This window comes from Callorhinus ursinus, unplaced genomic scaffold (assembly GCF_003265705.2).
Source record: "Callorhinus ursinus isolate GAN/ISIS: 27379988/994484 unplaced genomic scaffold, GSC_fseal_2.0 scaffold101, whole genome shotgun sequence".
Taxonomy (NCBI): domain Eukaryota; kingdom Metazoa; phylum Chordata; class Mammalia; order Carnivora; family Otariidae; genus Callorhinus; species Callorhinus ursinus.
In genome coordinates, this window is record NW_027397163.1 from 1,095,643 (window position 1) to 1,111,636 (window position 15,994).

A 15,994-nucleotide genomic window follows, 5' to 3' on the forward strand; every position below is an offset into this window, starting at 1 on the left:
GTACAGGCAAACAATTATGCCCCCCAAACAAAGTAGCAACTACTGCCAAAATCATGCCCCTAGGGAAGGACACACTGCCTAAAATGGGACTCTCTTTTGGACTCAGCCCCTGGCACAAAGTGCTGCATGGTCTGCACTACCATGGAAAGCTGGTTAAGCAAGGAGGCAGTGGAAATTTGCAGGAGGGCAGTCTTCGGCAGTTACTTTGATCAGCAGGTCACTGCCAGTCACTGTGAGCTCCGTCTGAACGGCCCCGTGGAAGGGTTCGGCACCTGAGGTCAGGTACTGGCAGGCCACCTCCGCATCCATGTAGCACAGGAAAGGCACTGTAAGGGTGAACTCCAACACTTGGTTTCCTGAGGCTTTGCCCGAGGCCAAAGCCAAGGCTGAAGCCTCTTCACCCTGCCTTGGGGAAAACGATGCCCCCTCGACCTGGGGAGCTCCTCCAGCCACTGTGGGCTCGGCTGCGGTGCTGCCCCAGCCTCCAGGTTCTCCGGGGCTTCCAGGGCCAGTGGGCGCTCCAGCACCACCCTCTGCACTGCCCGCGCCGTCGTCTGGGGCCTGCATGGCTCTACGTATTTCATTTCTATCATTGTGTGTTTGTCTCTGTGTTTTGTTTGCAAGACACAAAACCCTTCATCCACAAATAGATTTATGTTTTATGCCCCTGAAGACATTTCTTAGATTCAAGGACAGTAAGGAATTTTTGGTCTGTCATTTTTATTCTTTTTAATTTAATTTGTAATTTTTTTCTGTGTTATGTTTTATCCTCACTCACCTCTTTTAGATATGTTCTGTGATTTAATCACGTTTGCATTCCCATTGTCACTTTGAAACCTGCTGTGAATCTTCTTTTATAGTTGCCTCTGTTTACTGGTCTGTGTGTTCCTCTTAGACCTATTCAATGTCACACAATCTGGGGTAAAACTCAGGCTCCACTATCACTGAAGTTTTGGCAAGATATTTATTGAAAGATGAAGAACAATTCTGTTTTCATAGGTTACTGTGGATTCATGGATAAATTTATGAAAAAGAGTTAGAATGGCATGTAGTGGGTAGTAAATGTTCAAGAAGAATTATTGTTTCTGTTCATGGTGTTAGAAGTTGTAATTTCTACAATATTCTTTAATTTCAAAGTCATCCATGATTTCCTCTATTTTTTTTAATTTTTGGAATTTAATAGTGTGGCTCTTGAACTGAGATGTTGGCATCACTTGCAAGCTCATGAGAAATGTAGAAACTCAGACCCCACATAGAAATTCCAATCAGAATATGAATTTTAATAAGATGTTCACTTCATTGTCATACACATTAACACTGGAGAAGTAGACCTCTAGCTCACCGTTACTTTTCCATTATTCTATCCCTGTCTTTATGTTTGTAGTACATTATTTTGGTAACAATAGCTTTATAGTATTCTTTAAATCAGTAAGTGTGGTACCACCAACACACTATTCAGTTTCAAGATTGTTCTGGGCATGTGTTATCCTGTGACATCCATATGAATGTTAGGATGGTTTTGATCTTTCTGCCAAAATTGGCACTGGGATTTTGATAAGATTATTTTAAAGGTTATGTTATTGTTTGATCTCCATTTTATTCATTTCTGTTTTTTCTTTTTTAATTCCTTCCTTTACTAAATTTCAGCTATGTTTCTTCTTTTTCTAGTTCCTTGTAGTGTAATGTTAGTTTTACTTTATTTCAAATTTCTCTTTTTTTAAAAAGATTTTATTTATTTATTTGAGAGAGAGAATGAGCAGGGAGGGGGCAGAGGGAAAGGGAGCAGCAGACTCCCCGCTGATCAGGGAGCCTGATGTAGGGCTTCACCCAGGACGCTGGGATCATGACCTGAGCCAAAGGCAGGGGCCCGACCTACTGAGCCACCCCGGCGCCCCTGAATTTTTTCTTAACTCAAGCATTATATCATAAAATAATGGAAAATTGAAAGTCTAGGAGGGAAAAGTCACAGAAATAAACAATAAAAGTGATGTCCAATAAATAAAATAGCATAAAAATTAAAATACGGATTCTTTAGTGTTTTCTATACATCATGTCGTCTGAACAGAAGTAGTTTCTCTTTTCCTTTTTCAGGTGGATTACTTTTATATATTTTTTTCTTGCCTAATGGTTCTGACTATAAAATCCACTACTATACTGAATCGAAGTGGTGAAGTCACTTCAGTACCTTGTTTCTGATCATACAGAAGGCTTCACTCTTTTACTATTGGATATGTTAGATTTCAGCTTTTAGTACATACATGGCCTTTATTAGGCTGAGCTGATTTCCTTTTATTCCTACTACTGAGTGTTTTAAATCATGAAACAGTGTCCAGTATGCTCACTTTCTCCTTCTGCATGAATAAATGTGATCATGTCATGTTTGATCTTCATTGTTTTCATGTGCTGTCCTAAATTTATAGATTTCTTTTTGTTGAAACACCCTGAATTCCAGGAAGAGTTCCCACTTAATTATGTTGTAAAATTTGCTCTTGATTCAGGTTGTTTCCTTTTATTGGGGAGTTTACATGACTATTCGTCTCAGTAGTAATTTTTAGTCTTCTTTGCTTATAGTGTCTTTCTTGGCTTTATTATTGTGTCACAGAGTGTTTTACAATTTCCTTTCTCTTCACTCCTTGGAAATGTTATAGGAGATTTAAAGTACTTTCTCATTGTTTGTTTGAATAATCGAGAATATTCATCTGGCATAGGACTTTCCTTTGTTAGGAGCTTTTTTTAATTACTTTTTCAATCTACTTAGTAGTGGTAGATCAGTGGAGACTTTTTTTTCCCCCTCTGTGATTGAGTCAGGTAGGTTATACCTTTTTGGAAATTTACACACTTTTTTTTTATCTCTCTTTGTGGGCATATAATTATCCATCACTGCTTCTTTTAATTGGCTTTATTTCCATGCTATCGGTTACTCTGCTTTCACTTCTTCACTTTTGATTTTACTGGTCTTCTCTCTGTCATTCTTCCATGATTTACTTAAAAGTATGTCAATTTTGTGGGTCTCTTCTGAAAACCACCTCTCCCTATTGTAGATATTTTTCTGTTTTTGCTATATCCTATTTTGTAGATTTCTATTTTAAGTTTCCTTCCTTTCTTCTAGTTTTGAGCTGAGATAGTACTTTTCCTGATTTTTTGAGGTATAGGAAAGTGATGGGTGCTCCAGCATGACAAGACTTCAGAACTATATGTTAGGCTATTGGTCAGTATGTTGTCTGCAAGTTTATGTCTCCCTGGAGGAATAAAGCCCCAATGATTCCATCAGCCATCTTACTGAAGTTCTCTGATTGATTTTATTTTTGCATATTAGACATTTTCATTATATTCATCTGAAAATAGTGAGTGGAATGATCTTACTTTTCTCTTATTCAATATCTTTCAGCTGTATCTTCAAATGGCACCCAGAGTTTCCTGCCAACATTGTGCATAGAAGCTTCTTTCCAAAATGTGGCAGTACATAGATATAAACATAGTGCCCTTGAGAATTTACACTTCATGGTAGACTGTAACAATGATGGGGAGAGTGAAGAGCATCAAAGATATCATGAAGGACATATCCAAACTGAGACAACTGTCCATAATATGAATCTCACTGCCCAAAATGGTGAAGGATATAAAACGTTTTGGAAAACATCCCTTCTTAAGTCTGCTACTTCTGCAAAGCAGTGTGTTTCTATATACAAGGGCTCAAATCAAATGATTAAACATACATATTTGCAGAACGAAAAGTTGGAAAATCTGGAAAGTTGCCTAGTTCATGCTGAAAATAATTATTTCAACCATTTTGAAAGTAGGATTGGATTGACCTTTGAGTCAAATATTTCTGAAAATCAGAGATTTAAAAATGAAGAACAAAGTGCTGAGTGGGATTCATTTGAGAGGTCCTTCACCGAGGAGTTAACCCTACAAAATTACCAGGGCATTTTCAATGAAAACAGAATTCCTCAATGCAGTGAATCTGAGGAAAAATTTAACCCAGGTTCAAATGTTAATACATGTCTGAGGACTCATTTTCCAGAAAACCATTATGAATATGATAAATGTGTGGAAGTCTTTTATCAAAGCTCCAACCTTATTATACATAATAGCATCCCTATGGAAGAGAATCATTATGAATATAATGAATGTGAGAAAGCTCTTAACCAGTCTTCCAGTGTTGGTGATTATCAGAGTATTCATGTGGGAAAAGACTCATACAGATGTTATAAACCTGGGAATATGTTCAGTCAGTCATCAAGACTAAATATACATAACACAATTGGTACTGAACAAAAAAGTTACATTTGTAAGGAATGTGGCAAAGCCTTTGACTGGCACTCAACGCTGTGTCAACATCAGCCAATGTATATTGGAGGAAAACCTTACAAATATGAGGAATGTGGCAAGGTTTTTATCCACCACTCACACTTTACACAACATGACAGAATTCGTACTGGAGAGAAAATCTACCAATGTAAAGAATGTGGCAAGTGCTTTAACCATCACTCAAATCTTAGTCGCCATTACAGAATTCATACTGGAGAGAAACCTTACCAATGTAAAGAATGTGGCATGGCCTTTAACCAGCACTCAGTGCTTACTCGACATCACAGAATTCATACTGGAGAGAAACCTTACCAATGTAAAGAATGTGGCAAGGCCTTCAACCAGCACTCAAACCTTACTCAGCATCACAGAATTCATACTAGAGAGAAACCTTATCAATGTAAAGAATGTGGCCAGGTCTTTAACCATCACTCAAGCCTTACTCAACATCACAGAATTCATAGTGGAGAAAAACCTTATCAATGTAAAGAATGTGGCCAAGCCTTTAACCAGCACTCAAACCTTACCCGACATCACAGAATTCATACTGGAGAGAAACCTTACCAATGTAAAGAATGTGGCAAGGCCTTTAACCAGCACTCAAAGCTTACCGAACATCACAGAATTCATACTGGAGAGAAACCGTTCATTTGTACAGAATGTGGTCAAGCCTTTAACCGGCACTCACACCTGACTCGACATCACAGAATTCATACTGGAGAGAAACCTTACCAATGTAAAGAATGTGGCAAGGCCTTTAACCAGCACTCAAAGCTTACTGAACATCACAGAATTCATACTGGAGAAAAACCTTACATATGCAAAGAATGTGGCAAGGCATTTAACCGACACTCACACCTGACTCGACATCACAGAATTCATTTTGGACAGAAACCTTACATATGTAAGGAATGTGGCCATGCCTTTATCCAGCACTCACACCTGAGTCAACATCACAGAATTCATACCTGAGGGAAAGCTTACCAAAGTAAAGAATGTGGGAAAGCCTTTAATCACTGTTCAACCTTTACTCATTATCACAGAATTCATAGTGGAGCAAACCTTACAATTTTAAAGAGTGTGAGAAAACTTTTAAGGACTACTCACCCCGTACTCCACATTAGAGAATTCATGGTGGAGAGTAACCATAAAATTGTAAAGAATGTGGAAAAGCTTTTAAGCAATGGTAATTCCTGATCAGAGAAAGTGTATTGGAGAAGATTTTGAAATATGAAGAATTTTGCAAGCCCTTTACTCAGAGGTCACGTTTCATTCAACATCACAGTTCATACTGGGGAAGAACTTATAAATGTAAAGAACATGGGAAAGCTTTTAGAACTGCTCAACCCTTTTCAGCATCTCAGAGTTTATACTGAGGAGAAACGTTACAAAGTTAAAGGGTGTCACAAGCCTCTATCTGGAACTCACAACTTAACATCATAGCAATCATACAGCATAGATAAATGTAAAATGTAGAGAAAGTTGCAGTGCCTTTAACTGGAATTCAGTCTATACTCAGTATCCCAAAATGCACACTAGATTCAAACCCTAGAAACATAATCAAGGAGGAAAGACCTTCATTTTAAATATTCACTGTAGCAAACACCAGAGAGTGCATAAAGGTAAGTTACTTGAAAGATGTAAATATTTAGAAATGTATGTAAGTAAACATCAAATGTCAATAAATATCACAGAAATCAAGTAGAAAGCAGTACATGAGTCAATCTACTCAGACATTACATCAAAATACTCATTATAAGGACTAATACAAAGTTAAACACTTAGAAAATGTATATGCTATTAGGCTTCAAAAGAACAAGTGGATGGATTTTTGCGTAGATATCATTGATTTCAGTATGTCCTTGTTTTTGTTTTTGATTGTGTTGTTGTTTTTTTGGTTTTTTTTTTATTTTGTTTTTGTTTTGGTTCATCGACCCTATCTGGGATTTGTGACTAGCAAATATTAACATATTTGTACTCTCAAATCACTTCAGAAAATTCATTTACTCCTAGTGGGTTTGTGAAAGTATGTGGCTGATTGTTGTTGCATCAAAGATATGAGATGCCCTTCTTCGTTAGGTGGGACTCATGCATATCTAAGTGTCCATGGAAGAAGAGAGACAATATAATATATAATATATGAAGAAAATCTAAATGGAGATGCTGTTTGTGGCTATAACATTAATGTCAGTTATGATGGAAGAAGTGTTCAGAACATCATTATTCTCCATTTATTAAAACTAAAGAACTTCCTGGATATTATAAATAAAATATTTTCTCATCTGGTCTTTGAGAAAAAAGAGGTGCCAGTCCAGTAAAATACTGATGTATCTTCATAATTAGCTATAGTTAGAAGTAGAGGATGTCAGGTGATGTGCTTGAAATGAAGAAATCCTCAAAGATACCAAAAGAGGGGAACTCTTTCCTAAAACGGCATAGGATTACACATATAAAATTTTTAAGAATGATCTCATGCCTGAAAACAATGGAAATCACTACTCCCACATCATGATATCAGCACACAAATGCTTTTTAATGCTTGTATTCCATATTTCCAAAAAGGATTATACAGTGGATTTGAAATGTATAACTTAGTCTGTGTGTGAACGTAATATATTTTAATTAATAAAACATAATGATTTTTAACATGTTATCATGGATGAGTAGTAAATGAAGTGTTATCCCACCATCAATGTTAACCTATCTCATTTTATATAAGGTTGTAGGCAACTGATGAAATCTATCACTTATTTAGTAATCGTGTGGAAATAACATACCTAGTAATCCATTTCCTCGGTGGCCTTAAAGTTTAAATGATGTCTGATTACTTTCCCCCTTGTTTATCTACTGTATCATTTTCTCCTCTTTGGGACTAGTGGGATATTGTAACAGACATATTACAGATTATGTGGGGGTCTTATTGAGTGATTAGCTCAAGTACTCCATGATACTGCTACTTGGCATCCATTTTGTGTTGACAGTACTTTCGCAGGGGACTTGAATTGACAGCAGCCTCTCTCACTAGTGCATTCCCTAGACAATACCCTGCAGAGTCGCCAGTTAATGTAACCTCTGACATGACATTCCCAATCCACCCTTGTGAGCAACCATGTCCCCTATCTACCATGACTTTCCCCTCGTGTGTCCCTTAGAGAAGACTCTCACAGAGCTTACCTAAACCTGTTTTAGTTTTAATGGCCCAATCTGGATATAGCCCTGGGACTCTAAAGCACTGCACCATGGCCCCTAATAAAGGTATGTGCCCCACTTCATACATGGGGGTGTTGTTTTGATGTTTCTATGAAGACACACTTAAAACAGTGCTTGGTGTATAATAGATACCCATAAGTAGGAGAAACCTATTCCAATAGGAGTGATGCTGTAGCCCCAAGTAAGGGATAGAAAATACAGAGGATGAAGAATTGGCATAAATTCTGCACGTGGAGGAGGACACCTGTCCCAGGTTGCACAACTGACTCCCTGGATTTAGAAAAAAATAACATCTGCTTGTTTATTTCCTAGTTATCTCCAGATCTCCCGTTGTATTTATCCTGATTTTTATTTCCAGCTACATAGGCATCACAGACATTCTTCTTTGCCTGTGTTGTGGCTAGAGTATCTTCAGTAAATGCTTCATTGAGATGAGAAAGACATAAGGCCAATGGGTATAAATTGAGACATTTAGCACTGGGTTGGGGGATGTGAATATAAGTAATGCATGATGATGGCACCAAACTTAGAAAAGTAAGACCTATTAAAATGTGAAGAACTCTTTCTAATGTGGGGAGGGAAGCAGAGGTAGTTCCCTCTAGCCACTCCAATGGCACAGGCAGCTCTTGGTGGTGTCTTCTAATGAATAAATATAATGGACATAAGGAATTGGCAAATGTGGGTTCCTGAGGATTAGGGAAGTTCTACTTTGTGTTCATGATTTAATTGAATTCCTTTGTGTGAATGAGGACCAGATGCTGTTAGATAACGATGATGACTGATTGCTCAGGCCTAGATTAGTGGCATAGGATGGGAATAGGGGCAGTTGGATGATGCAGACATTGCGGGTATAGCTTAAAAATGTCACATGGCGCGTGGCTGTCGAAGGTGAAGACTTCTGGACACTGTAATAAACGGGATCAGCAAGGTGTGTGCTGTGTTTGCAGAAAGCGCTAGTATCCCAGGTATATAACCCCAACACAGGTTAGATCCACTGTAGGTGGGTGATATTTCAGGGAAGGTGATGTACTGCTGTGTGGGACCTTCTTCCCTTTAGTCAGTGCCATGATGAGTATAGTCCCATGCTCTAGCTCTGGCTGTTGCATGGATTTGTTAAAGGAGCAGTTCAATAGTCGGTGGCAGTGGACATTTCTACTTCAAGCAGTCTAGCCCAAGTGTTCATTGACTGAGAAATGATTAAAGAAGATACGAGATATATATAATGAAATATTACATGGCCATAAAAAGAAATTCAATCTTTCTACTTGCAATGACATGGAGGGAGCTAGAGTGTATTATGCTAAGTGAATGAAATCAGAGAAAGACAGATACCATAGGATTTCACTCATGTGGCATATAAGAAACAAACGAGCAAAGGGGAAAAAAGAAGACCAGCAAATCATGAGAGATTCTTTCAACTATAGAGAAGAAACTGATGGATACCAGTGTGGAGCTGGATTGGAGAATGGGTTAAATAAGTGATGGGAATGAAGGTATGCATTTTGTTGTTGAGAACTGGGTATTGTATGGAATTGTACAATCACTATTGTACATGTGGAACTAATATTACATTGTATGTTAACTAACTGGAATTTAAATAAAACCTTTTAAAAAATGTTTTGCTTTTTACAAATATAAGAAAACTTTTAAGTTAACTGACATGCAGCATTGGCAGAAAATATACCTTTGTAAAAAAATGAAAGATTTATCTTTCCTCCATTCCTGATTCCTCCAGAATTCAGAAAATCTCAGTAACTCTTGGGCGCCTGGGTGGCTCAGTTGGTTAAGCCACTGCCTTCGGCTCAGGTCATGATCCTGGAGTCCCGGGATCGAGTCCCGCATCGGGCTCCCTGCTCAGCAGGGAGTCTGCTTCTCCCTCTGACCCTCTTCCCTCTCATGCTCTCTATCTCTCATTCTCTCTCTCTCAAATAAATAAAATCTTTTTAAAAAAATCTCAGTAACTCTTCTATTTTTATGCCAATATGTGTATTTGCATAATTTCAGTAAAAATCTGTTCTCATTGTGGTAAGACACAGTCAGAAACACTGGTTATATAGCCAAGGCTTTGACTAGAATGTTCTTGCTAAGAAAGAGCTGCATAGACTCAGATATGATGAGACAGCTGTGAGGAACTAAGATTGAACTATATCGAGTCAATAAAGCCTCCTTGGAAATATCAGCCTGATACTTTGCTTACAGAATTCCCCACAGCTTACCAGGTGAGCAAGGAACATCACTTCCCAACAGCTGCAGGAACCTCAGGATATTTAGGGGATTTCATGAAGACAGAAATTCACTCAAATCTGTAGTTATTGTAGACAAAGTCTGGTGGCAAGTATTTTGCTTGGCTTATGGCCTAGAGAAGCTATTGAAAGTTCAATCTAGAGATTGCTTATGAAAAGTTCCAACAAAGCTGTTTTGTTTTGTTTTGTTTTGTTTTGTTTTTTAGCATTTATGTATTCATTTAAGAGAGAGGATCAGGGGAGAGGGAGAGGGGGACAAGCAGACTCCCGCTGAGCAGGGAGCCCAAGGCGGGACTTGGTCCCAGGACCCTGAGATCATGACCTGAGCCGAAACCAAGACTCAGATGCCCAACAGACTGAAAACAGCCCTGAAAGCTGTTTTTAAGGCGTCTATAGGTCAACCTCTATTCTTCGTGCACTTATGTGAATAATCAAGCCAATTTTTTTTTTTTTTTACTTAGACTTGTTTTGCAATCAAATTACTGTCAATTTGGTTATCTTTGGTAAAAATGCAGGTCAGTATAGAGAAAAACTATATTTCGATAACACATCTTTATAGATACTAGATCTTAATACTATTCTTCATCAACTGAACTACATCCTGACTTCTAGTGTCGTCCGGTGCCTGGCTACAAGTCCCTGAACATTTTTATTTTTCTCCCACCTTTCTGACTTGGAATCATTTGAGAACTCAAATTGCCTTTTTTCCTGAATCTCTGCAAATTTAACATGAATGACTTGATAGGGGCAACTGGGTGGCTCAGTTGTTAAGCGTCTGCCTTTGGCTCAGGTCGTGATCCCAGGGTCCTGGGATCGAGTCCATCGGGCTCCCTGCTCGGCAGGAAACCTGCTTCTCCCTCTTCCTCTCCCCCTGCTTGTGTTCCCTCTCTCACTATGTCTCTGTCAAATAAATAAATAAAATCTTTTAAAAAAATATGAATGACTTGATAAAAAGAAATTGTCATAATAGCTCATGTATAGACAGTCTTAAGGCTGTCTCTCGGGCGCCTGGGTGGCTCAGTTGGTTAAGCGACTGCCTTCGGCTCAGGTCATGATCCTGGAGTCGCGGGATCGAGTCCCGCATGGGGCTCCCTGCTCGGCGGGGGGTCTGCTTCTCCCTCTGACCCTCTTCCCTCTCATGCTCTCTATCTCTCATTCTCTCTCTCTCTCAAATAAATAAATAAAAAGTCTAAAAAAAAAAGGCTGTCCCTCTATGGGCCACTGAAATACTACCAAGGTAGTATTTAAACTATAAACCAGGAAGATCTGTCAGGTTGCCCCTACCTGCCCTCACTCTCTCTGAAGATGCTTCAAATCTGACATCCAGAAGTGTGCTCAACTGGCTACCTTTAGAAGTCAGAACCTGGCTTAATAGTCTATCTAATCATGAAGCATAGTTCATTTGTTTTCATATAAATGCCTCATTTAATCACATTACTTGTGTCACAGGGCTAACTTTGAAAAGTACATCTTTATCACTGGCTCCTAAAATGAAGTTAACTGAACTGACCTATTGTCAGGAGTAAAATTTTGGATCAGTGACATGAAATAATCGATCAGGTCAACTTTTAATATGTGAAACTCCCAAGCCCCCGAATGTGTCATTTTGGCCTGTGGATGACTTTTGAGTCGAAGGTACCCGAGAACCTGCAGACTCCAGAGAACATCCCCCCCTCCCGCCTTAACCCCATAGAAGAATGTAAATGGGGGGGAGGGTCTTTCAGTGACAAAGTTTATCTTAGTTACCCAACTATAAGGTAGGACAAACATCTAATTACCAAACAGTTGCTCTTCTTACCGCCCTGTGAAGGGTTTGTCTTTCCTGTGAATCTCCAAGTCCCGACCCTCTTTTCCTTAGTTCAAGATGACATTTTTACCTCATCTTCCCTGACAGTCTTTTGAATTTCCATGTCTCTGTGGACTCCCTGTGTTTTCACATATTTAATTTGGTAGTTTCCTGTTAATGTCTCCTGTCAATTTGATTCTTCGTCCAGGTAGAAGGGTGTTTGAAGGGACATGAATTCTTATTCTCTGACAGAGTATTTAATTTTAGTTCCTCATTTCCTGGCATCCTATTTATTTCTTTATTTGAGAGAGAGAGCGCGCAAGCTGGGGGGAGGGGCAGAGGGATGAGGAGTAAGGTGCTCCATCCCAGGACCCCAGGGTCATGACCTGAGCTTAAGGCAGATGCTTAACTGGCTGAGCCAATCAGGCGCCCTTCCTGGCATCTTTTGTTTTTGTTTTTTTATTGTTATGTTAATCACCATACATTACATCATTAGCTTTTGATGGAGTGTTCCATGATTCATTGTTTGTGCATAACACCCAGTGCTCCACGCAGAATGTGCCCTCTTTAATACCCATCACCAGGCTAACCCATCCCCCCACCCCACCCTTCCTGGCATCTTACTAAAATAAAAATATGGTGGAGCAATATGAAGTACTTTTACAGGAGTTGACATTTTCGAGGTCAATTTTTGTCACTGTTTCGGTAGGTCCCTTTTTTGTTTCCTTCATGGATACTATCTTGTCACTGTTTCCTTTAAAAGCTTCTTAGTAGCAATCAAAATAGGTATTCCACTCAACTTGTATAGTTTAGTAGATCACTCTCTCAAGGAGGATGCATAAGTACACAAATTAAGTATTTCAAGGGGGTCTTCATTTAGGCCACTTCAGCATTAATTTAATCATTAGTATAGTTTTCTATTTATTTAGATACTTGCAAATATCTAATCCTTGTGTGTAAAACATGAATCCTACCAGACTGCTGGAAGGTGGTTCTCCATCACTTTTTTCCCATTGTGAGGGTTTCTTTTCCATCCTAGCGGGCTGAAATGCTCAGCACTTCCTAAGGGGATTTCGCTGTGAATGAATGTGCTAATTAGAGTGATTGGTCCCTCAGTGTCACCCTAGAGATGATTGATTGTATTTTGTGTCTTGGTTTTCTCTGGAGTTAGCCTGGCTAAATTTTAAGTGCTCAGCATGCTAAGTGGCTGATTCTTCTATGCTTCCCCCAGTGGAGCAACTAAATCATTTGTACTGTGAACGGGAATCCCTATGGGATGGCTGCTGGGTGCTAAAGTTGACCTTGCCATACTGAGAGAAGCTAATGTCCTTTGTCTTTGGATTCATTCAGAAACTCATCTACAGAATGCAACAAGCATTTAGATTGGCCACATTGTGAAGAACTTTAAAATTCTAAGGAGATGCTTCTGTGCCACAGACCTGCAGTCTGCTTCTCCTGACACAAAACTATATGGTGGGCCATGCAGTATTAGAAAAGAAAGTCATCTTCCTTTTAGTGAAGTCATAACTGAACAGCCTATTTTGGGGCGCCAGGGTGGCTCAGTTGGTTAAGCGACTGCCTTCGGCTCAGGTCATGATCCTGGAGTCCCGGGATCGAGTCCCGCATCGGGCTCCCTGTTGGCGAGGAGCCTGCTTCTCCCTCTGACCCTCTCCCCTCTCATGCTCTCTCTCTCTCTCATTCTCGCTCTCTCAAATAAATAAATCTTTAAAAAAAAAAACAAAACTGAACAGCCTATTTTGTAACATGCAGCCTAATGGGCTGCAAGTAGAGAGCTAGATCAGACACACTGATTCCCATTGCTGGCCAAAAAACAAACAACTTCAACTACACAAGCACACAACCAGAACCCCAAAATTCTCAGATTCTGTAACCTATTATAACCAATAGAGGACTAGTCCTCACTGGATTCAGTTTATTATGAAACTCCAACCAAGTAATAAGAAATTTGTTATTGCTGATCCTCTACCAAGAGAGGTCTTCCCAGCCAGATGCCTTGTTTCTCTCATTGCAAAATCAAAGTGCTGTAGTCAAGACTCATTTCACTTTTTCCTTCATAATCTTTTTTTTTTTTAGATTTTATTCACTTATTTGACAGAGAGAGACACAGTGAGAGAGGGAGCCCAAGCAGGGGGAGTGGGAGAGGGAGAAACCGGCTTCCAGCTGAGCACGGAGCCCGATATGGGGCTTGATTCCAGGACCCTGGGCTCATGACCTGAGCCAAAGGCAGACACTTAACGACTGAGCCGCCCAGGCACCCCTCCTTCATAATCTTTTTAAAGCTAAATTTTTGATATGCACAGTCCTTTTAAACTAAACTTTTTTGTTGTTTTTCATAACAGTTTAACTCTAAATTTTATTTTGTTCATTTAAAATAGAGCAATTGGGATGCCTGGGTGGCTTGGTCAGTTGGGCGTCTGCCTTCAGCTCAGGTCGTGATCCCAGGGTCCTGGGATTGAGCCCCATGTTGGGCTCCCTGCTCAGTGGGGGAGTCTGCTTCTCCCTCTCCCTCTGCTTCTCTCCCCAGCTTGTGCTCTCTCTCTCCCTCAAATAAATAAAAATAACTTCAAGAAAACATAAAAGTTACAATACAATAATGGTTTTTGACATGAATTTTTGATTACATATATATTTGTAGGTTGAGACCAAATGGGCCAAGTCTTGGGCCGGTGACATTTGTGATGTATCAGAATAAATGTAAAGGGGTCACAAATATTACAGTCCTGAAAAGCTCTTTGCTTTATAAATGCTTTCCTTCTGGTGCTCTATATAATGAGATATATTAAACTAACAACTTGTATATATAGTATGTCCACATTTCCTAGGAACTTCTCTTGAATCCATTTTTAACAACAAATATTGTACAGGTTGGGCAATTATACTCTTCAGACCAATACAGTCCAGATTGGATAAACTTATAAAGTAAATTTTAAACCTCAGTGTTCTTCTATATTCAAGCCCAAAGTACATCAGTGCTAGTGTAGGGCTCAGAAGGGAAATATGTTTCTCCCGAGTATTTGAGAAAATGTGAAGACCTTTTGAGAAAATCTAAGAAACATAATAATCCTAGCCTGCTATCACTAAGGAAAAAGTACCTCATTCACTCTTTCATGCTGTGATTTACTGGCCCCTACTGACTTCCCAATTGGATCACTGTAGTAAGTTATCTATGCTGGTATCTCTGAAAGTAAGCCCTGGGATCCATATTTGTTTTGTGTTCTTAAATCAGTAAGAATAATAGATTTGATGGTGTGAAATTAGAAGTGTCAAGGGGTTTCTTTAGTGACTGAGCAAAATGATGTCTGCAATTTATTGTGACGTGTTTTCACTATATGTGCTTTGTACATGTCATATTTGTTTCACTATAGATTAAATTCTTGTTCCTTGATTTGTATTGTTATATATCTAATATTTTATTGATGTGAAAATCAAATTGTGTCATAAAAATCTCTCTAGATTTAAGCAGATTTGAAAATGTTATGTTAAACAGGATTGCTGGAGGGGAGGGGAATGGGGTATGATTCAAGGAGGTCATGTGATGTAATGAGCACTGGATATTATATAAGACTGACAAATCATAGGCCTGTACCTCTGAAACCAATAATATAGTATATGTTAATTAATTGAATTTAAATTAAAAATGTTTTTAAAAAAAGAAAAATGTTATTTTACAAAAAAAAAAACATTTACAGGTAGGATTCAGCCTTCCATTGCCCTTCATTGCCTTATTGTTAGAATAAAGTGAATTTGAACAATTCTATTGTCATAAACTCATCACACAGAATAGAAATGGTGTGATTTTGTGGCCTAAGGTGAAACTGGAAAAAACAGAAATGAAAATGTATGTAAACCCACGAGGTCATGTTAGCAGATGTTAGTTGATACCTTCTGGTGCCCCTTCACCTGGTACACCAGAGTTGTATCCCATCTCAAAAGATTTCAAATGAGAAAAAATACCTTTCTTCTTTATGTTAGAGGTTTTATTAGTTGCATTTGGTAGTTATATCTGTAGAGTAGTGCTGATTAAGTACTTACAAGTTAGCGGATTTACATTCCTATGTCTTGAGCGTAGGCAACATATTCCTTGGCTGGTATAGCTGTGCCTGGAGCCATATGACCTGTAGTTTGGATTCTTTCATCTGAACTGACAAGATCCATGCTGGCTTCATCTTTGTGTTGATCCTATCAGGGAGCATTAATTTCCATCCCCTTCAAGGCCCTTCTAGATGAACTAAGAATCCAGTTGAAATGAGACAATTAACAGGAGATCATATTAAATTTCCTAAGTATGAGGAACCCTCATAGACATGGAAATCCCAAAGACATTCAGGCAAAATGAGGTATTTATGACATCCTGAAGTATGGAGGTGAGTCTGGGACTTTCAAGTGGAGAAATGCACTTCACAGGGAAATAAGAGCAGGGGTA

General features: G+C 38.9%; 2 protein-coding genes across 7 annotated transcripts in view; one reads left to right on the plus strand and one right to left on the minus strand.

The window, feature by feature from the left end:
* The window catches only part of LOC112806790 (uncharacterized), a 909,505-nt gene that overhangs the window by 575,977 nt on the left and 317,534 nt on the right, over positions 1-15,994 (minus strand). The window lies entirely within an intron of this gene.
* Positions 1-15,994, plus strand: part of LOC112806785 (KRAB domain-containing protein 5-like) — a 441,696-nt gene that overhangs the window by 180,385 nt on the left and 245,317 nt on the right. The window contains exon 7 of one of the 6 annotated variants that reach the window (XM_073889090.1): positions 3,389-6,962. The exons of 3 other annotated variants lie outside the window; for them this stretch is intronic. In XM_073889090.1, coding sequence (XP_073745191.1) covers positions 3,389-5,283 — 1,895 coding nt within the window. In that variant the 3' untranslated portion in view covers positions 5,284-6,962. Of the gene's footprint in view, positions 1-3,388; positions 6,963-15,994 lie in introns of those variants that run through there. 2 more of the 6 variants (XM_073889092.1, XM_073889099.1) reach the window with 2 other exon arrangements.